General features: G+C 37.4%; 1 protein-coding gene across 1 annotated transcript in view; it reads left to right on the top strand.

Annotated features, from left to right (window-relative positions):
* The window catches only part of LOC124789390 (serine-rich adhesin for platelets-like), a 371,977-nt gene that overhangs the window by 268,739 nt on the left and 78,471 nt on the right, over positions 1-24,767 (top strand). The window contains exons 3-7 of the mRNA XM_047256721.1: positions 1,633-1,741; positions 9,440-9,464; positions 9,550-9,726; positions 14,110-14,254; positions 22,020-22,213. Coding sequence (XP_047112677.1) covers positions 1,633-1,741; positions 9,440-9,464; positions 9,550-9,726; positions 14,110-14,254; positions 22,020-22,213 — 650 coding nt within the window. The remainder of the gene's footprint in view (positions 1-1,632; positions 1,742-9,439; positions 9,465-9,549; positions 9,727-14,109; positions 14,255-22,019; positions 22,214-24,767) is intronic.

Here is a 24,767-nt window from a genome sequence, read left to right as displayed (position 1 = left end):
AGATGTAGAAGTGAAATCTGTTGTCAGTTTGTTGGAAACTGTGACAACAAACTGTAAAACTTCATATTAAACCCTAGACAGGGAAGCACAAGTCTACATGGAAAATATTTTTACTTCTATCATTAGCTTTTTGAATTTCACAGTTTACCCTAGATTTACTTTCCTTATTAATACAATTCAAGTAATATTCTTACTGCAGTCTTCTGTAGAATATGTTCTTTCTTTACCTTAGCTACACTGCACCAGGAGATTTTGCCTTGCGACAGTATTAAGTGGAAATTTGCTAACAGTCACATCAGGAGGTCAACACCAACACACATGCATTTGTCACAACCTAAAAAGCTTAGCTACTAGTTAACAACAGTTAAAAGGGACCTGGTGAATTTAGTGGTGGCCAATTCCATTTTTTCCAACGATGTATTTCTGTAAGGAGACTTGTAAACTAATTCTGGGTACTATTTGACTTCAGCATATCATAAGCAGTGGTATGATCAGTACAAATAAATATTATAACTTTTTTCATGTGACAGTTCTTTGCTAAAATACTCTTAGACTTATTTTATGTACTTTAGTATGTAGATGTTTGTTTGCATCTGACATCTGCTCCACTAATTGGTAAGCATTTCCCTTGTTCCAGTCCTTGAGAAGCAATATACTTCTTGTGTGAAGTTGTTGTTGTTGTGGTCATCAGTCCTGAGACTGGTTTGATGCAACTCTCCATGTTACTCTATCCTGTGCAAGCTTCTTCATCTCCCAGTACCTACCGCAACCTACATTCTTCTGAATCTGCTTAGTGTATTCATCTCTTGGTCTCCCTCTATGATTTTTACCCTCCACGCTGCCCTCCAATACTAAATTGGTGATCCCTTGATGCATGAGTGTTTAAAGTAACACAAATGCAGTGAAAGTGCTTTGTTCGACAGGCTTTTACAAAATTATTTGTTAAATTCATTTGATAAGTTTAATTCCATGTGTCAGAATAAGTCTCAGAAACCAGTACAAAAACATAATAGCAGAATTGATGATGTCACATACAAGAAGCTTTGTTAATCATGGTAAAGTTTTCATCATTAGTGATTTCTGTGGCTTGATATTGTAATACTCATCATATATTTGTCAAGTTTCTGCAATTTATTTCTTTATGCTTTCCCTGATTTAATGTTCCACACAAATTAATCATCAAGTATTTGTTTTATCACAAATTCTTAATGTGTTTTCATCCTGGCTGCTACAAATATTTTCTGGTTTCACTAAATATCCTTCATCTATTAATACACTGTAACATTTTCAAGTCGCATCTTTATTGGCTTCATCAATACTCTTTGTGGCAGATTGAAGTAAAATGAGCACAACGTTAATTGCCCATTACTTTTATTTCTTCTAACTGTCTTGATATGTCAGTTCATGGTGAATTGCTTTCTCTGTTATATCCATCAATTTGTATAATATGCAAACATGGAGTAATCTCATTCATCTCAGTGTTTGTAAAAATCTTGTTAGCAATTTTCTTTTTCACCTGTCTGTACACTGAATTTTAATTGCTTGCTTTCTTTAGTTAGAAAGATGAAATCCTTTACAGTATATTTATTTTGCGTGTTTTGTGACTAAAATTCTGTTGGAATATTATTGCAGGTTGGTGATCAAATTGTCCGTATTAATGGCTTCCCTGTTGATGATGCTGTACATCAAGAAGTCCTGCACTTCATACAGCTACAGAATCAGCTGAGTCTGAAAGTAAGAAGTAAGTGTTGTCAAACATTTTAAAAACATTATTATGTTGATGGAAAGTCTCATAATGTCACATGGTAAAGCAATGACAATTTTACAAACCAAGATGTGCTGGTGCATAATTTAATCATGTATAACTTTTGGAGTGGATTGAAAGAATTCCTGTTTCTTTGGAAAATGGAGTTGTTTACTGTAGCACATGTTCATAATGTTAGAAGGCATTTGGTCTCTGAGTAACAAGATGTATGTGAGATTGGCAAATATGAGAGCTTACATTGACAGATCATGATAGCTACATAAATGAGTAATTTCATGAATGTACTGTATATAGCTTACTAAAGGTCACTATGGTGAGAACATACTTTGAGCATCTCAAGTTTGATGAAACTACCACCACAGGGTTCACTTAATATTGTCAGTATAGTGTAGTGGGATCACTGCAAGCTGGTCCAGACTACACTTAACAACAGGACAGCAATTATGATAACAGCTAACTTTCTGTCACAGGTTATAGTGATTAGTGTAGGATGAGTTAGGCTGATATAATGATTTGAACAGAAGAAAAGTTAATGGTACAGATAATTTTGTATATCATTCTGTGGCACTGAAAAGTATTTAAGGTGATCTGAAGTGATGGATCTCCGGCAGCAGAGCACAATCAGAGCTAGAATAATGTTTTCAGTACATGTTGTAGGCCCTATTATTTGAAACTAGGTTGCTATGAAGTTGAATGATTCTGATAATTATTATAAGAATCATACATGATTAGTTGCAAGACTGACATAAAAGATGAATGGAGAGATACTATACCTAGATACAGCCGATAGGAAAGACTCTTTCCGCCTCACCCCATCTGGTAAGCCTCCTCTTACCTGGGGTAATGGGTGACTTTTTTGAACTGTATCCCTCTCCCTAATCCTCTCCAGTCCTTTTACTTCACCTCTCTTCCTTCCTCCTCAACTCTTCTGGCAGAAGAATAAGCCACTGGCTCCAAAAGCTTGTAAAAGTTAAATCCTTTTGTGTGTGTATGTTCCTTTGCCGCTGGTTGGTGAGTATATTTTTTATCCATCCATTTATACTATCTTATCAATAATTGATTATATTATTTTCATTGTTATAATATGTAGGTCCAGTAAGACTCAAAATTCACAAAGTATTGCAAATGGCCAAAAATTCTGGTGAAGACTAGAAAGATACATCTAAACAATAACTTTTAGTAAATGCAGACACTGCCTGCAGGGGTTACAGCAGGTATTGTTATTCACGTACAAGTAAACTGACACAGTTCGTGTATCATAAGATTTATATGACTAGTTTCACATATCAGATTTCAGCATCCTTGGATATTGATTGCCCTGATGACAATATGTTACAAGTTTAAAGCATCACTTGGAACCATAGTGTTGATGATGAATAATGAAAACCTAATTGTATTTGCGTCTGCTGAGTGAAATTGCTCTTATAAATCAAATAATAACCAACCTGTGGTGGTTTATTTGTACAGCAAAATATATTGTTTATGCTTTCTCTTAAAATTTAGTCAGCTCATCATTAACTGATCTGATTAGAAGTGCACTGTATATCGTCATGATTTTAATAATATACTCATATTATGAACAGTTGAGCCTAATAGGTGAATTTTACACTAATTTGACCTCTTATAGCATCCTTTTCATGGATAATATTGTATTTCATTATTTAACAGAGAAAAAATGCAAAGGAGATGAAATTCTAAAAATCAGCTTCCGTATACAGTAAGCTCAATACTTAAAGATAGTGCATTACTCAAGTAGCAAATACAAACAAAACTGATGCAAATAGTAAAAGAGTGTTAAACAATTTTTGTAATATAATATTTCAGTCTTGCATCAGCACACATTAAAGGCCAGAAACCATTCTTAATGTTGATTTTATGAAAGCTGTCCAAGATTGTTCTTCTGTGGAGATGTCAAATGAAGGTGTTTTTTCCTTTGCTTAATGTAATGTTTTCTCCAAGAGATCAGCTGTAGTTACTCTGCATTTATATTATGAAAAAGAATGGAAACTGGACTTTCCAGTAATAAGGAAAACATGAGAGGGACTACAGCATATGACTTCCACATTTCTTTCAGTCAGATTTAGTGCATCAATTGCAGAACTGCACATTCTTCAACACTAAGTGTCTTGTGTTCATTTTACTAAGTCACAGCCCAGTGTTTATTTTGCTAGCTATTTTGAGTATATTTCTACTTTATTGTCATCCTTCCCCCAGACAAAGGCTCCAGTGCAGCGGTTGGTTGGTTGGTTTAAGGAGGGAAGTACTCACAAATTGTGACTATGTGTCTGAGGGCCTGTGCCAACTTTCAGACACCTCTGCATACAAACCTTAGAACCATGGTCCCATCCCAGAAGTTCAACAGTAACTCCAGCAGCTCCACAAGGGCTAAGGTGCATCCCAAACACCACAGATCTCCCTGGCAGTCATTGCATTGTGGCTGGGTACAATGCTCGCACAGAACAAACCTCTGCCTTTGTTGACCAACACCTCCCAACTATTGTCTGTAATCTCATGTCCTACATTCAAGACACTGCTCACTTTCTTCCCTGCCTCTCCACAGTTTCTGTCCCTCTACCAGCAGACTCTTTGTTGGTCACTGTGGATGAGACGTCCTTGTACACTAACATCCCCCATCCCCATGGGCTGGAACATTACCTTTTCCAGTGTCCTCCTAATATTGAACCCACTTCCTCTTTCTTAATCCTCCTAGCCCACATGACACACAATTATTTCACTTTCAGAGGCCAAATCTATAAACAAATCCATGGTACTCCCATGAGTAGTCGCATGGCACCATCCTATGCCAACTAATTTATAGGCCATCTGAAGGAATCCTTTTTATCCAGGCAACACCTATAACTTCTTTTCTGGCTCAGATTCATTGATGACATTTTCATGATCTGGATTCATGGCAGACACAACTATTGCTCTTTCCTACATATCCTCAACACCAACTCCCAAATACACTCCACCTGGTCCTTCTCAACTCAATGTGCTACCTTCGTAGATGTCTATGTCCATCATCTCAGATGTCTCCATAAATATGTCTTTTCATACCAAGTGCACCAGCCACCAAGAGTACCTCTATTATGACAGCTGTCATCTGTTCTATGTCAAAAAGTTTTTCTTACAGACTTGCCACCCGTGGTTGTCAGGTCTGCAGTGGAAAGCATGAATTGTTGAAATATACCAGTAACAGTACCATAGCCTTTATTGACATTCTGTATCCTATTCACCTCATCAGTAAATAGATCTCATGTGCAATCTCCTCCTCCAGCTCCAGTAAACTTGCTAACCAGTCACCAACAAGCACTCCTCTGATCACCTGGTATCACCCTGGCCATAAAAAGCACAATCACATCATTCATCAGAGGTTTGAATACCACTCATTGTGTCCTTAGGTGTGGGATATCCTACCTATATCACCCTAAGTAGTGTTCTCCTATTTTCCTGAAATACAGAATATCCTTGTGCATCCCTACTCCAATCCTGCTCCAAATCCTGCACCAATCCTGCACCCCATGGGTGACTCCCTTCTGGTCTGCCCCATACAAATGCTCACTGCCTCCTGTCACAGACCAATCACAGCCGTTTACTACTCTATAAAAGGCAGGACTATGTTTGACTATGTTAAATATCAGCTATGCTGCAATTGCTGTGCAGCATTCTAATAGGCTTTACAGGTAATCAAATTTCTACCCGCATGAATGGCCACTGCCAAACAGTGACAAATGGCAAATTTGACCATCTAGTTGCTGAACATGCCGTGCACCACAACACAGATGACTTTAACAGCTGCTTCACTATGCAAACTATTTGGGCACTCGCTTCCAGCACTATTTTATCTGAACTATGCAGTTGGGAATTGTTTCTCCACCATATCCTGTGTCTTTGCATTCCTTCTGGCCTAAATTCCTGCTAACCTGGTCCCACTGCCTTACCTTACCTTTTCCCTTCTCTCTTCTGTCCACGCCTCTTCTCCCCTTCCAGATCACACAATGCCTTCTCCTACCACTCTTCCTCCCCCCCACTTCCCCTCCCTCCTGTCTTGTTGGTATTCTCTCCCTCCCTCTCTCTCTCTCTCTCTCCCTCTCTCTCCCCCCTCCTCCCTCCTCCCTCCTAACATCCCTCCCCCTGTGCCTCTCTCCATCCCTCCCCCCTCTCACCCCTCTTCCACCCCACTCCTTTCCTCTCTTCCCTCCCTATCTTCCCAATCAGCTCCATCTGTCTCTCTTTTCATCAACTTCCTGCCCCTCTCTCCCCTACTCTCACTATCTCTTATACACTATATGTTCTGGACTGCATTCATCTTGTTGTGCAGCCACCATCTCATCTGTCCAAAGACCTACCTCACACTGCCCTGCTATCCCTTCCTCACCTTGTGCATCCTTCTCTACCCGCTCCCCACCTCCATCTACCAATGCAATTGCTCTCAATGGTTGATAATTAATAGTTAGTCTAATCTCACTGCAGCTGCAGGTTTGTGCATTTGGGTGTTTGTGTGGTTGTGTGTATGAATGTATGAGGGTGGTTTGAAAAGTTCTCAGAATCACCACGAGAGGTCAGCGCTAGCGCAACGAGTTGTTCATGTGATATTCATTGGACCATTGCCTGTAAACACATGTCATGTCAGTGCCCTTGGAAGAGAACTGTGGCAGTGATGACACTCTGCTGTTGTTCCAGCATAGTGATTTGCGAAGATGGAAGAAATCGAGATTCAAGCAGTGATTAAGTACTTCATAAAGAAAGGTATGAAAGCAAAGGACATTCACGCCGATTTCGAGAATACACTGTGGGACTCTGCTCCTTCATATACAACTGTTGCCAAGTATACAAATGAATTTAAATTTTGTCGGGAGATATTAGATGATGATTTGCACAGTGGTAGGCTAAGATGTGTCACTACTCCAGAAATCATTTCAAAAGTGCACAAAATGTTCATGGAGGATCGCCGCTTGAAAGTACATGAAATTGCTCACGCTTTCCAGATTCATCTGAAAGGGTATATCACATTTTAATTGAAGAATTAGAAATGGAAAAATTATCTGCAAGATGGGTGCCACAACTCTTGACGCTGGATCAAAAATGCATGAGAATGGACATATCAGAACAACGTTTGGCCCATTTTAGGAGAAACGAACTAGATTTTTTGCACTGGTTCGTGACCACAGATGAAACTTGGGTGAACTACTATACACCAGAGGAAAGCAATGGAAACATGCTGATTCTCTGCCACCAAAGAAAGCAAAGACAATTCCTTCAGCAGGAAAGGTCATAGCATCAGTGTTCTGGGATGCGAAGGAGATTCTGTTTGTAGATTATCTCCCCACTGGGCAAACAATTACTGGAGAATATTATGCTAACCTCCTGGACAAGTTTGCAACAAAAGATACCCTAAAAAAGACCAGGTTTAGCAAAGAAGAAAGTCATCTTCCATCAAGACAATGTGCACCCGCACATGTACCGTCACCATGGCAAAATTGCACAAACGAAGGTATGAATTGTTGCCGCACTGACCTTATTCACCTGATATGGCTCCATCAAACTTTCATCTCTTCCTAAAACTGAAAATTTTTATTGGTGGATGGAGATTCACTTCAAACGAAGAATTGATAGCCAGAGTTGACAACTATTTTGCAAGCCTGAAGGAAACTCATTTTGAGATGGGATCAAGGCAATGGAACATCGTTGGACCAAGTGCACTAATCTGTAAGGATACTACATTGAAAAATTAAAAAAAATCATTCAGTGATGTAAGTACATTTTTTTTATTCTGTTCCGAGAACTTTTCAAACCACCCTTGTATTTGCTTTTAGTACTGAAAGAGCAAGAGCTTGAAACCTAGTGTGAATACCGTTTTCTGTTGCACCACACATCAGTCTGCTGTAGGTGAGCGGTTGGCTTTCCTTTATTTTCCATATTATTTCTACCTTCTGTCCGCCTGTTTAGCTGACTGGTTGCGTGCTTGCCTCCCATGCAGTGGGCCCGGGTTTGATTCCCGACCGGGTTGGAGATTTCCTCTGCTCATGGACTGGGTGTTGTATTGTCCTCATCATCATTTCATCCTCATTACTGGCATGCAAGTCACCCAATGTGGCATCAATGGGATCTCCCGGCCAACAATGCCACATGCTCATTTCATTTCATTTCTACCTTCTAGGAAAAGTACAGAAACAATTTGTACAGAAATGACTTGTATTTTTCTCATATACTATCACACACATATCTTGAAATCGTTCCTCGCAATGCTGGCAATGTATTTTGAGAGTAGCATTGAAAGTAGTAATTATACTGATGTTTATGTATGCTTATTCTTCCTCTGCTGTTTTTACTCATTTCTGGTAATGTTCATTTGGTGTTGACAAACACCACCTTCACATTATATATTTATATTCCAAAAGTGAGGTTTGTTCATGAGCAATATTCTACATTCTGTTTATGCTATGACAGACTTATTCTCAGAGTGTAGATGAAATCTGAAAAATTGAGAAAGTTTTTATAATAAAACCCTACCTCATGCAATTTCATTGTGTCACATATGCTTTTATACCCATGAACAAACCACATGGTTTACCATATTGACTTTTGAATGTTGAATTTTGCATCAGATCTGTCAATGGCCTTCTGCCATGGCCTCCATATATAAAGTCCCCTCCCTCCCACCCCCCTCCCCACAGACTGCTCAGCATTTACATTCCATTCATGTCTTTTCCACATCCAGAAAATTATCCATTTTATTTTAAGCATAAATCACCTTGCACAGTAATTCTAGCACAGTTTTATTAAAGTGAAACTAAGGCACACTCAGGCAACTTTTCACAAGCAGTTCTTTAGCGGATAGCACACAGGTACATGTAGCTGGTCAGAAAATTTTGTTAGTTTCCCAGCAAGCTTTCACTTGTTTTCTAGTGTAAGCAAGTGCATGCATGCATCTTCCACTGCTGCCTGCCCCTTCTCCCCCATCCCCCCACCCACCCACACACACACACACACACACACACACACACACACACAGTAGATGTTTCAAAGCCTATTTGTGTGAATCTGGGGGGCAGGGGAATAAGAAATATGGCCCACTCAATAACAAGTACAATGTTCTGAGGTATTACATGTGTTTGTGTGCAATTCACAAAATAACCGTAAGTGTTCATGTAAGAGATTTCTGTCACTTTTGTAGTTGTTTCCACCCTGTAATTTTCTATTGTCATTAAATTTTTATCGTTTCTTTGACCATAGCAATGATCTAGTTGTTTTAAAATCAGCTACATGATTTTTTCTGTCATTCTTAATTTAATAAAGACACATTTTTATGTTTAATTTTATCCTATACCATGGAAACAAACATGCTGAGTTAGAGCCATCACTTCACTTTGATAAATTAAAAGTTCATTCTTACATTTGAATACACATTAATCATTAAATAAATAAAATTAGATTGGATGCTTTATCCAGAATGGGGTTTTACAGTTTATATTTTAATAGTTTTTTTAATGACTGAGAGAAGAGACCACCACCTACATTTTAAGACAAGTGCTGAGAGGTAAAGGGTCAATTGAAGTTTGCTCATCCATCAGTCAGCACATGTTTTACATGTCTGGCCCTGCACTCATATTTATATTCCTCTAAGGATCTTCTGTTTTTGTAATAATTATTTTCTTTTCTTTTCTTTTGCAGCAATGGGAATGCTTCCAGTGAAAGAGTAAGTAATAGCAGAATAATACATTCTTAGTACTGAATGTACTCAGATATATCAATGGAGTAAATTGTCTCATTTCACTTCACAGAAAGAAAACTGACCCTGTCACATGGTGTGTTGTAGAGAAAAACAACAATAAAAATATTAGTGCATCCATAGACGAAATGAGAATATTTCCAGCTGCCAACGCATTTACTTCTGATGACTGTGTCAGAGAGGTAAAGATATCAATTACAGCCACACCAAAGAGCAAATTAGGATGTGGGTATGTATATACAATTTATTGTATTATTTTGTTAATGTAATTTACAAACAAAGTGTTGCTAATGTTAGAAAATGAAACCATTATTAATGGAGCAAGGAGCTACGTTTACAAAAGGGTAAATCTGTTAGTGCGAAATGTCAAAAGCAGCAAAATTTGTTTAGCAATTTCAGTTCGTTTGCTGCACAGAAAGAGCCAAGTATCTATCCAGAGAAACTAAGTTCCAGAAATAAAGTTTGTTTTCACATATGAAATAAATGAATGTAGATCGGAAGAGCAATTTATTCTGATACAGTATAACAAAAGCAATTTTAAGATGAACTCTGAAATTCAAAACCGTGCTTTCTGAAGTAAAAATGACTTCCATATAGACTATATGTAGCTATCCATGGCTTAGAATGGAAGTTTATACACTGGTTCAAAAATCTGTAGCAGCTTTCCTGTAGACAAAATCTGATATATTCAAAAACAAAGTTAGAGAGCACCTCATTAGCTACTCATTCTGCAATTTATCATGGTATTTGGACTCAGTGATGTTAGTTCCACATAGCTCTGATGTTTGTGTTAAACAAATCTTGACTTCATGAGTATGTAGACAGCTGATAGCAGTTGTCTAAAGTGAATCCTTTCTTTGAAGAATTGTGTAAAATTATGATTACCTGACATTGTCAGATGTGTTGGAGATGATCTCAGAATCTAAACATGGTTGTTCTTGTTATTACCGAAGTTTATTCACCCAAATTACACAAAAATACATTGTGACTACTAGTTTCAGCAAAATCCAGGTCATATGTATAGAAAAATCTTTTACAAGGCCAATCCTTTTAGCCAACTGTTCACATAAATTGGACACAACTTATGGATACAACATTCCATAGCACCATCTCTTGTCATTCAGTAAGAGACCAGCTGTGCAAACAGTACACAGGAGTTACAAATAAAATATATAAGGCGTGTACAAATTGTTTTCAAATTGTGTCCTCAATGATGTCTAATAGGATGGTTTCTTATCAGATGTCAACAAGAACACAAATTGAAAACATTTTATGTGTCTTATGTATTTTATTGGTCTATTGTGCACACAGCTATTCTCTTTCTGAATAACAAGAGTGGGTACTACAGAATGTTGTCTCTGCAGGTTGTATCCAGTTAATGTGAGCAGTCGACAAAATGGACTGGCCCTGTAAAAAATTTTTCTATGCAAACGATCTGAAGATGGTGATTTAATTTCACTGAAACTAGTAATAATTGGATATTTTTGTGTGTTCTGTGTGGATAACTTCTATAATAAGAACAACAACCATATTAAATAAAATCTACAGCTGAGTAATGTAAGACAAAAAGCTGTGGCTTTTCCCCAAATAGGTGTTTTTTCATAATATGCAACTATATAGTAATCTAGACATAATTCCCATAATTGTCAGTGTGAGCTGATTATAAATAGTCGTAATTTGTTGCTAGTATACAGAAGCAGCCAGCTGTGGCTGCTTTTGCTAGTTAATGTATAACTTGACCCATTCCATAGACTGGATTTACAGAACCTAATGTGTTAATGAATGAATTGGCCCCAAGAACTAGATAATAGTTGTTGCACTAAGATGTTACCAAGAGGAGTGCAACAAGCACATATAGAAAAAGGAAAGTAGAAGGCATCAGAGCAACCTATGATAAATGCGAATACGAAAAGTTAGTTTGAATGGTAGAAAAGTATTCATGTCATGTAGACATCAAAACCAAGATATCTAATAAGAATTATGTTATTCATAATAACTAATTTACGATTTTATGAATATGTCTATACCCTTAGCCATGCTCCAAGTATTGTACTAGGTTTTATTGTTATGTGGTCTAATTTGCCAGTTGATTTAATTTTATTATAGATAATTGCATCATGCCTGCCTCCCTAGTCAAGGTCACTAATGCATGCCTGTGTCATGGCATATGGCTCAGAGACAAGCCAGTTTGAATTCTGGTGGTGGAAAATTTCCACTGCCAGGACATGGAGGGATGGTGGCATAAAGTTGACGATCACCGATATTCTGAATTAAAGTTCATACCTCTCTGCAGTGACTCATGAAGTGAAGGCATGTGACACTGTTGATGGTGCTCTGCCTGTCAGATTGTAACATTAAGCTCAGCTGCCTCCTTGACACTACTCAAGAGGAGTATGCTATATGAGATGGCACTAGGTTTCACCTTATTCGTTCCTTTCATCCATAATGACACAAACTCAGTACAGCACAGTAAATACACTCATCACAGTCATCTACTTGATACAGATACAGACTAACCAATTCTTAACGTTTAAGAGGAAGGCAACAGCAAACCACCTCCACTAGGACCTTGCCATGAGTAGAGATGCTAAATCCTTGCATCGTCTCCACATGCTCACATTTCCTGAGTGTGGGACTACTTTGGTATTTGATAGTTTGAGCTTACAGTCAGTGTCCATCTCTGTTTCTATGTTCGCAACAAAAACAAAAAAGGGCTCCATGTGCACTGTTATTATGTGTCTTTGATGTCATGTCTGTGTTTGTAGAGTAGTTCAAGATAAAATCTGCTGTCACTCTTTCAGGAAATTTCAAGCCTTATTAAAATATTTGAGCTTTTGGCCAAAAGGCTTCCTTCTAAAGTAGAAAGCACACACGTATTCACACAAGCACAACTCGCACACACGTGACCGTTGCCTCTGGTCGCTGAGGCCAGACTGAGGATTGGTAGCCCTAACTCAGTGGCCAGAGAGAGTAGTCACGTGTATCTGAGATGTGCTTGTGTGAATTTGTGTGTTTTCTACTTTAGAAGAAGGTCTTTTTGGCCAAAAGCTCAGCTGTGTAGGAGTATTGGTTGTACCAGTCTGCTACTCACCATATAGAGGACACACTGACGCCCAAACCTCCAGATGTCAGATACTCCGATTGGTACCAAACGTTGTATGTAAATAGGGTGTCAAACAAAACACTGAGTTCGTGCTGTGTGCTGTCGTCCAACGGAATTTGTGTAAATGGTAATTGAAAGTAACATCAAAACTACCAAGTACAGGAAAGGCATACCTATGAGTAATAGATTTGTAGAACTCATGTGGGTGAGTTGGTGGAGCTTGAGGACATCATGTCAAATGTCCCACATTCAAACTCCACTGATGTCAATTTGTTTTAACTGTTTATGCGTGAAACTGTCAAATGGTAGAACCTTATCCTGACATTTAAAGGACTTTTCGGAGTTTGTAGCTATGTTCTTTTGGCAGTCTGCTTTCACTTCATTAGTTGAAAGTAGTTAACCTGTAGAGCACATTTCTATAGATAGGTGTGGTGTTCTGTCAAGATATGTGACATAAGCAGCTAGTGTATTTGTAGTTTCACAGATCAAACTCGAACAATCGGAACAGCAGAATAGAGAAACAGTTCCATCACACATATGGAAATATTAATAGTCCCATATAATACTTTCATATATAAAATAGCAAAAAAAAATTGTCACCATTAGGGTATGAACCCATGACCCTTGGTAAGACATTCTAACGCTCTTCCAACTTCCACATGAAAACTATACATTTTAGTTAGTCACAGTTATACTTTTCCTGCAGTCTGTAATTCTGGTGTTACTTTTAATTAACATTTATGCCAATTCTGCTGGACAACAGCACGTAGTATGAACTGAATCTGAGTTTTGGTTGATACTATAGCAACATAAAATGTTTGGTACCAATCTGTGTGTCTGACATCGAGGTTTGGGTGTGAGTTGCACTCTATCCTTTTCATAATATTATAGTTCTGTAGTTGAAAGGAGACAAAGATGGAATGGAAGGACACCAAGAAATGTGTCATTTTCAGTCCAGAGGTGACAGAAGGGTGGAGTTATAAGTCAAGATAAACTAAGAGGCAGAGAAATGAGATGTGGAATTAATAGTGTATTTAAGAAAGATGTAAAAACATAAAGAGAGTATATAAATAAAAAAATCACAACAGAAAAAATATATTTCCTATGGAGAAAAATGTTACTGGGGAGGGGGCATGAATGGATAGTAGGCGTTTTATTAACAGTTAATAGAGGTTTAGTCCAGAAGGGTTGTGGGAAAAGAGACTATGTTAGAGAGGAAGTCCCAATCTCCACAATTAAGGGAAACTGCTGATGGGTGGGAGGATCCAAATGGCCCATGTGGTGTAACAGGCACTCATCTACTATTCTCTCATTTTATAGTGAAGTGTAGGTACTGACATGATAATAATTAAAATATGTGTGTTATAATACATTTGATTGTTTTAGACTTTTTTGAATGCTGTGTTTAAAATGTTGTTTTAATTTTGTGTGCTAAAATCTTATCTTGGAACTAGAATGTACTGGACAGTACCCATTCTTATGACTAAAAAATCAATAAAACTGTTACAGGATTTGTAAAGGACCTGATTGGCACATGGGTGTCTTTGTACAGTTCACTAAAGAAAATGGTTTGGCAAGAGAAGCGGGTCTCAGACCAGGAGATCAGATAATAGAATGCAATGGAGTGAAATTTGATGATATTTCTTTCAGTGAGGTAAACGTCTACAACATTCAAAATAAATCTATCATATAAATAATTAAGATTTTTTTTTTTTTTTTTTTTCCTTGTGTAATGTAATAGTGCTTCGCACATAATTCTGTGTTCCAGTAGTTGTATTTTGATACCTTTGTCACATTTTAGTATGATTACACAGACATACTTTCTGTGTAATACTATCTCAACACAGTAGAAACAAGACTGCTTCTAATAGAATAACGAACCTTTTATCATCACGAAGTAGTGCATGACAGATTTTTTTAACTTGAACATTGTGTTTAATCTGTTAAAAGCAGTTGTTACAGATTTGTTCTTTCAGCCCAGTAAAATATGTTATCCATGAAGTCTGACAGAAACAAAATTAAGCTGATGGTGCAAATTTGTGTATTTAACAAATATGGATGTTTAGGAGCAGTCACCTCTAAGTGTGATCCATTTGAGTTCATACACATCTAAATTTGTGTAATCAGTTGCCTATAACATTTCTACACATTATTTCCTGTGATGCTGTAAAGGAGTTTAAACATCTTTGTCTTTTGATGGAGTGCAGGAACATGTTTGTAGTAAAGTGCTCTTCCAGTGCACTGAGTTGGTCCATTTTTATGAAGAACTAAGTTCAGTACAGAAAATATGTTGTGTACCAACAACCCACAACAGACACTTCTTTAGCAATGTGATTAATCTCATTCTTTTGTGGCAAGGTAGTATTAGACAGTGGTGCTTATTTTTTAAATACTGGAGATAGTTTTTTTTTAGGATTTTATGAAAATGCAGGTGCTTAGGTTATCAGGTATGTGTGGATGATTGAAATATTACAGAAAAATAATACAACCAGAAATCGATAGGTGTTTGAAACTAATTAAAATCTGCAAACTGCCACTCATTAAATCTGAATCATCACATCACCTGGTCTTAAGTCACTTGGTGCATTATTGTTCCACTCAGTGTTTACATACTTGCTTCCACTATCTTCCCTTTTTCACTGTCATTTTTCTCTCTCTTCCTACTTTTTCTCTCCAGAGCTTCATTTTAGTGGTATCTGTTTAATTTTTTCTGTCATTTTCATTCCTTTCATCTCACCAATGTTGACTTTGGGATTGTTACATATTATTTCTCTTCTTTATTCAGTACTCTTGATTCACTTTATTTGCTTATCATTCCTTTTACCCTTGTCTGTGACATCTCAGCATTACCTTTCATCTGTATATCTTGATGTATTCTCAGCTAATGGGATGTTAATCAATATTGTTTATCTGATGCTTCTATCATTGTGTGATCTCTATTCACTTATTATTGATTCTGCTTCAGTGTAAAATAACTGGAAAGTAAAGTTATACTTCATACATAGGAAAGTTGTTTTTTGGAAAAATTAGTGCTGCCCAGTTGTACTATCCCACTAATATTCATCAGCTTAAGTGGATTTGACATTTACGTTACTATAATGGTACATACCAGAGAGATCTTTCTGTCTTCTGTAAGAATTTTTAGATTTCTCTTTCAGGAGGCAGGTTAGTGAATGTGACTACTAGCAGACAGTTTGTCATTTTCGAAATGACCTCGCAGATGTTGAGTATGGGATACATAGGGTAAAAAAAAAAAAGCAGATTGCAGGTATGGAAGTGATATGTTGTCACCATAGGCTTGATCACATATTAGCTTCATTGTAGCCTTTGATACAAGGTGTAAAGCTCACAGTGAATAACTTTTCTGTTTATGTCACAGAAAACAGCATAAAATCCAGCAAAGGAACTTTTGTAAGCAGTACATGTGTTCTGATTTTTTTGGTAAGCAACAGTAAAATTTTACAGTAGTGCTGAGGCTTTAACTCTTGTTTACAACTTATCCTTTGAGTTAAATAGAGATTTCTCTTCCTGGAGCAGGGTACATTAATACTACATATTTTCTGCCCCATTTGTTTCTTTTGCATAAGTATACTATTATTTGTATTAGACGAAAACTGGACTGAGAGTATGAAGAAGGAAGAGTTAAAATTTTTACCAACAATGGTTGCTTTAGAAATCTCTTCCCAATGATAGTCTCATATGTGTTTCATAAAATTACATAACTGTCTTATTGGTTAGCATTAATTTTCCATTTTAGTATGAACTCATCTGCTTGACATATTTTATTGTCATTTTTACCTTGACCAAAGTAACTGTAGTTGACGATGTAGAATGAATGTAATTCACAGAGGAAGCAGCATAATGGGCCACAAACTTCACTGCCCTAAATGAAAATTTCTCACCACTGTTCCAGTATTGCAGCTTTAATATCATTTTCTTAGGTACTAGTTTATGATGAGAAGTACTTCAATACATTTGTACTTATAGTTCACAACACAGGCTCAGTATCACTGACAGTCCACTTAGCAAATCTTTCCATCCACTGTCCAAATTCTGCAGTGTCAAATTATTTCATGAGATATTAGACTATGACCAGAAGCATGCTGATATGTTCACCCTTCACTTCCAGACCAGTCTACGGTATATAGTTACTGCTACACATACGCTGTTCCCTCACTTGCCAACCAACAACAATGTCTCTCTACCACCGTAAACATTTATTCTTTCACACAGAATGTTAACAAGATTATGAACTTATAATATATATTTAGTCATATATAAATGTTATTCCAAAAAAGAACAAAGCATATTGCAAACAAATTAAAGCAAGAAATGTTTTGTGTTTATAATCCTATGCCCCCCCCCCCCCTTCATGAACCTGCTGTAGGGAGGCCTGCATGCTATAAAGACTCCTTTCTTACTAGGCTAATTACTGTTTAGCTCTACAGGGCCTTTATACTGAAATGTTTCCCCACACCACCTAGTATTGTCTTTCTATGTGTGTGAGTAACTGTATGTTCACTGTTGTGGTAAATACATACAGCGTACACAGAGCGGTGTGTGAACTAATAGCGATTACACGCTTCCGCTGTTGTAGAAATCTGCTCCAGATGCTGCAGATACCATGTTGAGCTGAAAGTGGTAACCAAAGTACGGAGAAATATTCTTCGGGGCTCTGTTGCATAGCAATCAGATTGCTTTCAGTTCTGAGAAATGTCCAGTTACTATTGTGGAGTTGAATGATCCATGAAGTGACTTCTTTCCGAAGAAAACATCGAACTATTTTCACTAGAACTGAACGCTCCTGTCGGAACTGTTCTCAGCTGGTGTTTATTAGAAAATCGCAATAGCAGTATATCGCTGGGTGTATAATAAGACGTACCTTCTTGAAATGAACAATATTTTATTGTTCTATTAACTGATTTCTTCCATATGCACTTATATTTTACAATGTGAATCAAAAACTCGCAATGGCATCGATTTTTACATCACAAGAATGGCTCTCTTCCCCTAAAATTACTCTTAACAAGAACAAAAAAACTCTATATCCTAAGAATAATTATGTGAGCGCTGACCGCCACAGAGTAATAAACAATATCTTTGTTTCTCTCTCGCACTGTCACAGCAAGTTACGCTGCATGATACATCATAATGCCTCAGTGATGCAGATAGCTGTATCATAGGTGCAACCATGATGGATGGGTTCCTGTTGAGGGCCAGACAAATGTGTGGTTTCTGAAGGGGAACAGCAGCCTTTTTCAGTAGTTGCAGGAACAACTGTCTATATGATAGACTGATCTTGCCTTGTAACACCAACCAGAACAGCCTGGCTGTGTTGATACTGTAAACAGTTGACAGCAAGGGAAAAACTATAGCTGTAATTTTTCCCAAGGGCAGGCAGCTCTGCTCTATGGTTAAATGATGATGGCGTCTCTTTGGTGAAATATTCCGGATTGGAGCATGGAATGTTAGATCCCTTAATTGGGCAGGTAGGTTAGAAAATTTAAAAAGGGAAATAGATAGCTTGAGTTAAATGTAGTGAGAATTAGTGAAGTTTGGTGGCTGGAAGAACAGGACTTTTGGTCAGGTGAAAACAGGATTATAAATACAAAGTCACATAGGGGTAATGCAGGAGTGGTTTTGTAATGAATAAGAAAATAGGAATGCGAGTAAGCTACTATGAACTGTAATAGTGAATGCATTATCGTAGCCAAGATAGATATGAAGCCCGTACCTACCACAGTAGTAAAAGTTTGCGTACCAACTAGCTCTGCATATGATGAAGAGCCTGAAGAAATGTGTAATGAGGTAAAAGAAATTATTCAGATAGTTAAGGTGATGAAAATTTAATTGTGTTGGTTGACGTGCATTGGATCGTAGAAAAAGGAAGAGAAGGAAAAGTTGTAGGTGATTATGGACTGGGGGGAAGGAATCAAAGAGGAAGCTGCCTGGTAGTATTTTGCACAAAGCATAATTTAATCATCTCTAACACTTCATTTAAGAATCATGAAAGAATGTTGTATATGTGGAAGAAACCTCGAGACACCAGAAGGTTTCATATTGTTTATATAATAGTAAGACAGAGATTTCTGGACCAGATTTTAAATTGTGAGATATTGCATGAGATTGACAGGATGTGCAAAATGGCAAGAGGACAAGTGCAAGGATTTAGAAACGTATTTCTCTATGGGAAAAATAGATACTGCCCACAGAAAATTAAAGAGACTTTTGGAGACAAGAGAAGCATCTGTATGAATATCAAGGGCTCAGATGGAAAACTACCACTAAGAAAAGAAGGGAAAGCTGAAAGGTGAAAGGAGTATACAGAGATCTAAACAAGAAAGATTAACTTGAAGGCAGTAGTAAAGAAATGGAAGAGGAAATAGATGAAGATGAGATGCAAGGTATAATACTGTGAGAAGAATTTGAAGAGCACTAAAAGACCTACGAAGTAAAAAGGCCCCTGGAGCAGGCAACATTCCGTCAAAACTACTGATAGCCTTGGGAGAGCTGGCCATGAGAGAACCCTTCTATTGGGTGTGCAAGATGTGTAAGACAGGCGAAATACCCTCAGACTTCAAGAAGAATGTAATAACTCCAGTTATAAAGAAGGCAGTTGCTGACAGGTGTGAAAACTACCGAACAATCAGTTTAATAAGTCATGGTTGCAAATTTACTAACACACATTCTTTATAGAAGAGTGGAAAAACTGGAAAAGATATTCTTGGGGAAGGGCAGTTTGGATTTGGAAGAAATCTGGGAACATGCAGGGCAGTACTGACTCCATCACTTTTCTTAGAAGATACGTTAAAGAAAGGCAAACCTGTGCTTATAGTGTTTGTAGACTTATATAAACCTGTTGACAACATTGAATGGAATATTCTCTTTGGAATTCTGAAGGTATCAGTGGTAAAGTACAGGGAACGAAAGGTTATTTACAAATTGTGTAGAAACCAGATAGTGGTTACTAGAGTCGAGGGGCATGAAAGCAAAGCAGTGGTTGAGAAGCGAGTGAGGTAGGCTTGTAGCCTATCCTTGGTGTTATTCACTCTGTGCACTGAGCAAGCAGTAAAGGAAACCAGAGAAAAATTTGGAGTGGGAATTGAAATTCAAGGAGAAGAAATAAAAGCCTTGACGTTTGCCGATGACATTGTAATTCTGTCAGATACAACAAAAGACTTGGAAGAGCAGTTGAATTGAATGAACAGTGTCTTGAAAGGAGGATCTAAGATGAACATAACAAAAGCAAAACAAGGATAATGAAATATAGTCAAATTAAATGAGGCAATGCTGAGGGCAGATCAGGTAAGAGACACTTAAAGTAGCAGATAGGTTTTACTATTTGTCCAGCAAAAAAGTAGAGAAGGAAGATATAAAATGTAGACTGGAATGCCAAGAAAAGCATTTCTGAAGAAGAGAAATTAGTTAACATTGAATATCTTTTTTTGTGTCAGGAAGTCTTTTCTAAAGGTATTTGTCTGGAATGTGGCCATTTATGAAAGAGAAACATGGATGATAAATGGGTTAGACAATGAGAGAATAGAAGCTTTTGAAATGTGGTGCTACAGAAGAATGCTGAAAGGTAGATGGGTAGATCATGAAACTAATTAGGAGGTACAGAGTAGAAGTGGAGAGACAAGAAATTTATGGCACTACTTGACTAGAAGAAGGGATCGATTGATAGGATACATTCTGAGACATCAAGGGATCACCAGTTTAGTTTGGAGGAAAGTGGGGGGGGGGGGGGGGGGGGTAAAAATTGTAGAGGGAGACCAAGAGATTCAGAAGGATGTAGATTGCAGTAGTTACTGGGAGATGAAGAGGCTTGCACAGGTTAGAGTAGCATGGAGACCTGCATCAAACTAGTCTTCGGACTGAAGACAGAATGACAAAAACAACAACATTGTTATTTCACAAGGTCAGCCGCTCATAGAAAGGACAGACTGATAAGAAAATGTTGATTGAAGAGGGAGTGGAATGAAAAGTGGAATTAATAATGTGGTTAAGAAATAGGAGGAAATGATAAAAACAACAATACCTTCTGTTTGACAACTGTCACCCATTCCCTTCAATGGGGCCTTGGTATGTACGGTAAATGTTTCTGCTCAAGCACCACATGTGATGACATCTATACCAATAAACTATCCCAGACTTTCTCTCTCACATAACTACATCACAGATGTAGTCTGCAAAAGAATCTCCTGGAGTCTTCTTCTTGGAACCTCCAACAAATATTGTGCCCCTTTGTTACGTAGTATTACTCATCCCAAAAATGTTTAAAACAGTACTACAAATACTGCGACATTTTTAAGTCAAGCCCTGATGCCCGATCTGTCAAACTGTGTGACATGCTCAGACCATTTCCTTCCCTTGCAACCATTTCTACTGTGATATCTGCCCCTTGCACCATCCAGACGACTACTACTTACTTCAGCTCCACCAACAGTAAATCCTATCACATCAAAGGCAGAGTAACTTGTGATAATACATGTGTTCACTGCATAGTTTTTTTATGTGGGATTGACCACCATTAAGCTGGATTAAAACATGAATGAGAATAGAATTTATTTAACCTTGTGGGCACCCAATAACCAATTACTTAGCATGCTCTACAGCTTAATCAGGAGACGAGTGGCTTTTATATCGCATGGACCTTTTGGATACTCCCACCCAGTATTAGTTTCCTCAAAGTCTGAGGTCTAAAACTTACTCTGCAACATATCCTTTCACTACTCTTCTCTCTTAGATTTATTCTCTGTTAATGACCCTGCCATGGTGTGTTCAATACTTAAGGGTTCATGCACTGAGAGAGCAGCAGTGTCACATCTTGATAGTTTCTTTAATATTCTGATTTGGGTCTTCCATTGTTATTTGTAATTTCTAACATGTATTTTTTGTTTTGTTCTTTCAATGGACAGTTGCTTTTTATCTTCTTTTGACATCCACTCATTTCTTCTGTATTTTTGTTGTCCTGTGACAGCTCACTGTGTTGTTAATTTTGTATGCTGGTAGCTGGAATGTATGATTATAGGGCTACATGAAAAGACTTAGCTGATGTTCAGTGTTTTTATGAAGGAAGGCAATGCTGCAGAAACAATGAAACAGTGTGTAAAACCAGAGGGATGAAAATAACCATTGCAACTCGTGAGAGACCCAGTTGACCTCTTTCTCCAGTAATTACTCATTTAATATGTGAGAGAGCTTCATTCACTGCAAAGATGAAATTGTTAACACATTTATTCTGCTTTCCCAAAATCCCATGCATGATTGCGGATATGTAGCTAAATTGTTGATATTATTTTCTCTCCACCCAGAAGTGTTTTCCTTATGTCTGTAGTTAATGTATTCTGCTTTGTTTCTGTACATAATTAAAATTCATAAAATACACACATTATGATAGTCCTATATAATTTTTACAGGCAGTGAGTATACTGAAAGGATCCAGGAATCTAGAGCTTCTTGTCCGCAAAGGAGCTGGTCTTGATTTATTTCCTGGAGAATCATCAGGATACAATAGTTCAGCAAGCAGTGTAGCAGGGGATCAGAGTCCAAACTGGGAAGAAACAAAACGATTATCAATTGTGAAAGAAGAATCTACTGAATTTGATGAAAGGTACTGAAAACCACTCTCTCTCTCTCTCTCTCTCTCTCTCTCTCTCTCTTTCTGTCCCTCTCTATCTGTCTTCTTGTATCTCATTGTTGCTAATATGCGAGTGAAGGAATATATGTGTTATAAACTGGATTCTAATTTGTGACTGATTGTGCTTTGCAATTGGCTTATGAAGTTTCATATTCTACCGTAATTATGACAGGAACTGTCATTTTTCAGTGTGGTGAACTATACATGAAAGAGGTAATTCTGCTTGCAGACTTCCCTCTTGTTTACCTGTAATTAATTGTAGGTTTGAGTGAACAGTGGAGAGACAGTTACTGCTTTTACTTATTTGATTGTGTCTACATTCTTCTGTTTGTCTCTCATTGTTGGAAGCAAGAGTTTACCGGGCATGCCACTTCAGAATGATTACAAGTAATAGCTTTGATAAACAAAGTACTATAGATGGAAGTAGTAATCAAGACATAGATTTTTACTTCCAGGCAAATGAGAGCTATTTTTGGGATGTTCCGGTAAGCTGATTACTAACAAAATTAAATCATTAATGTAGGAGAAGATAGATTGTTTAATGTAGGAAAAGATAGATTGCTACTTACCTTTGTGGTTAGAGTTGGCAGTCATGTGGGGATGAGGTGTCCTTGCTTGTGTAAAAGAATAGTGTGTGTTTCTCTTTTTATGACAAAGGCTATAGCCAAAAGCTTATGTGTAAGTGTCTTTTAGTTGTGCCAGTCTGAAACTTAATGTGTCATCTTTATGGTAAGTAGCAATCTATCTTTTTCTACATTAATAATATTCCTATGTGGAGTTTCCGTTGTTTAAAACAGAATCATTCAATTTCGTTGATGAAAATAAATCTCTCATATACATTATGGCATGTAAGTCCTAATAATTTTTTTTTGCATCATGACATTTTCTTGGCATAGTAATGGGTCGTACAAGACTCATAGATTATGAGATATATTCTTATTATATGAAACCTAAAGGCACCATTAAATTCTTACAATGAAGACTTGTTTTTCTGTATTTTTCAGGTTTTTAGTATTTTTGCAACATATCATTCCTCATTAATTTCAGTTGTTTCAAATTGCTTATGATAGCTTCAAACTTTACACGAAATTTGTTCTTGACAATATGTAACACATGATGTCAAACTTACTGTTTTATGTATTGAATGATTTTGTAGTTACATTGTGCATCTGTAACAAAATTATGTTTTACACAGAAGAATAATAAAACTTATAACTTCTTGGCAGATTAAAACTATGTGCCGGACCAGAACTTGTACCTCTTACTTTCCCCTTTGGGGGCAAGTGCTGTCCGACTGAGCTACCAAGCATGACTCATGACACACCCTCACAACTTTACTTCTGCCAGTGATGAGGCAATTTGAGTCACATGCGTGGTTAGATCAATTGTCATAGCACTTGCCCGTAAAAAGTAAAATCCCCAGGTTAGAGTGCTGATCCAGCACACACTGTTAATTTTGTTTCATATCAATGACACTCTGCTGCAGAGTGAAATTTTTTCTGGAAATAACAAAACTTGATAAAAATTTGTGAAAATACATAATAATAAAATATGTTCCACTATTCATTTATTTTTTAATCACAATTTCCTTTAGTACTTGTGGTCCACAGCTGGTTAATCGATAGAGTCTCTGGACTGTCACCTACACTAGGCTCCCACTGCTATTGCAGCTTCATTAGATCATCCTATTTTCTCTGTCACTTCTTTAGTTGAGCTCTGCCTTCCCTCAAAATTTTTCATTTTTACTACTCTACAATCTCTTATTTCCAGGGATGTCAGTTTGATTTCTGTTGCTGGTAAGTTTTTTCCAGAATCATAATTCATTATTAATTTTTTTGTTTGTGTTTCAAAAGAAATTTATTACACTTTAATTTACACATACATACAGCAGGCACACATACCAAACAAGCTGAGAACTTTGAATAGCTAGGCTTCCACCAGTGGAGAGTAATCAAGTACATTGTTGGCATAAGGAAAAGATATATTGGTCCAGGAGAGAAACCTTACAAGTTTCTGGGTAGTGCAACAATACTGTATGCAGCCATATAGTCACATAGGTACAGAGCAACTTTGTGCATGGTTCTGTTCATGGAATCAGCTCAAATCATGTATCACTGTAGGCAAAGCCATGAATGAGCCATTGTTTGTAGGATGTTTAGCTCTATGTGTATCGACACTTACTGTTTGGTTAGACACAGGTTTCCCCACCCCTAAGTTGGTGCATGCAACTGCATCTACCTCTACATACAAATACATACTCCAGAAGCCACCGTATGGTTTATGGTGGAGTGTACCATGCACCATTACTAGGCATTTCCTAAATTCCACTCACAAATGCAGCAAGGTAAAAACAACTATGTGTATGCCTCCGTACAAGTCCTGATTCATTTATGTTGTCTTTGCAGTTCTACATGAAATGTGTGTGGGTGGCAGTAGAATTGTTTTTTAGCCAGCTGTAAATGCCTGTTCTCTGAATTTTCTCGCTAGTGTTTCATGAAAAGAACATTGTCTTCCCTCCAGGGATTCC

The sequence above is a fragment of the Schistocerca piceifrons genome, chromosome 3 (assembly GCF_021461385.2).
Source record: "Schistocerca piceifrons isolate TAMUIC-IGC-003096 chromosome 3, iqSchPice1.1, whole genome shotgun sequence".
Lineage (NCBI taxonomy): Eukaryota > Metazoa > Arthropoda > Insecta > Orthoptera > Acrididae > Schistocerca > Schistocerca piceifrons.
The sequence above is the reverse complement of the archived record's forward strand: the minus strand, read 5'-3'. Positions and strand labels throughout refer to the sequence as shown.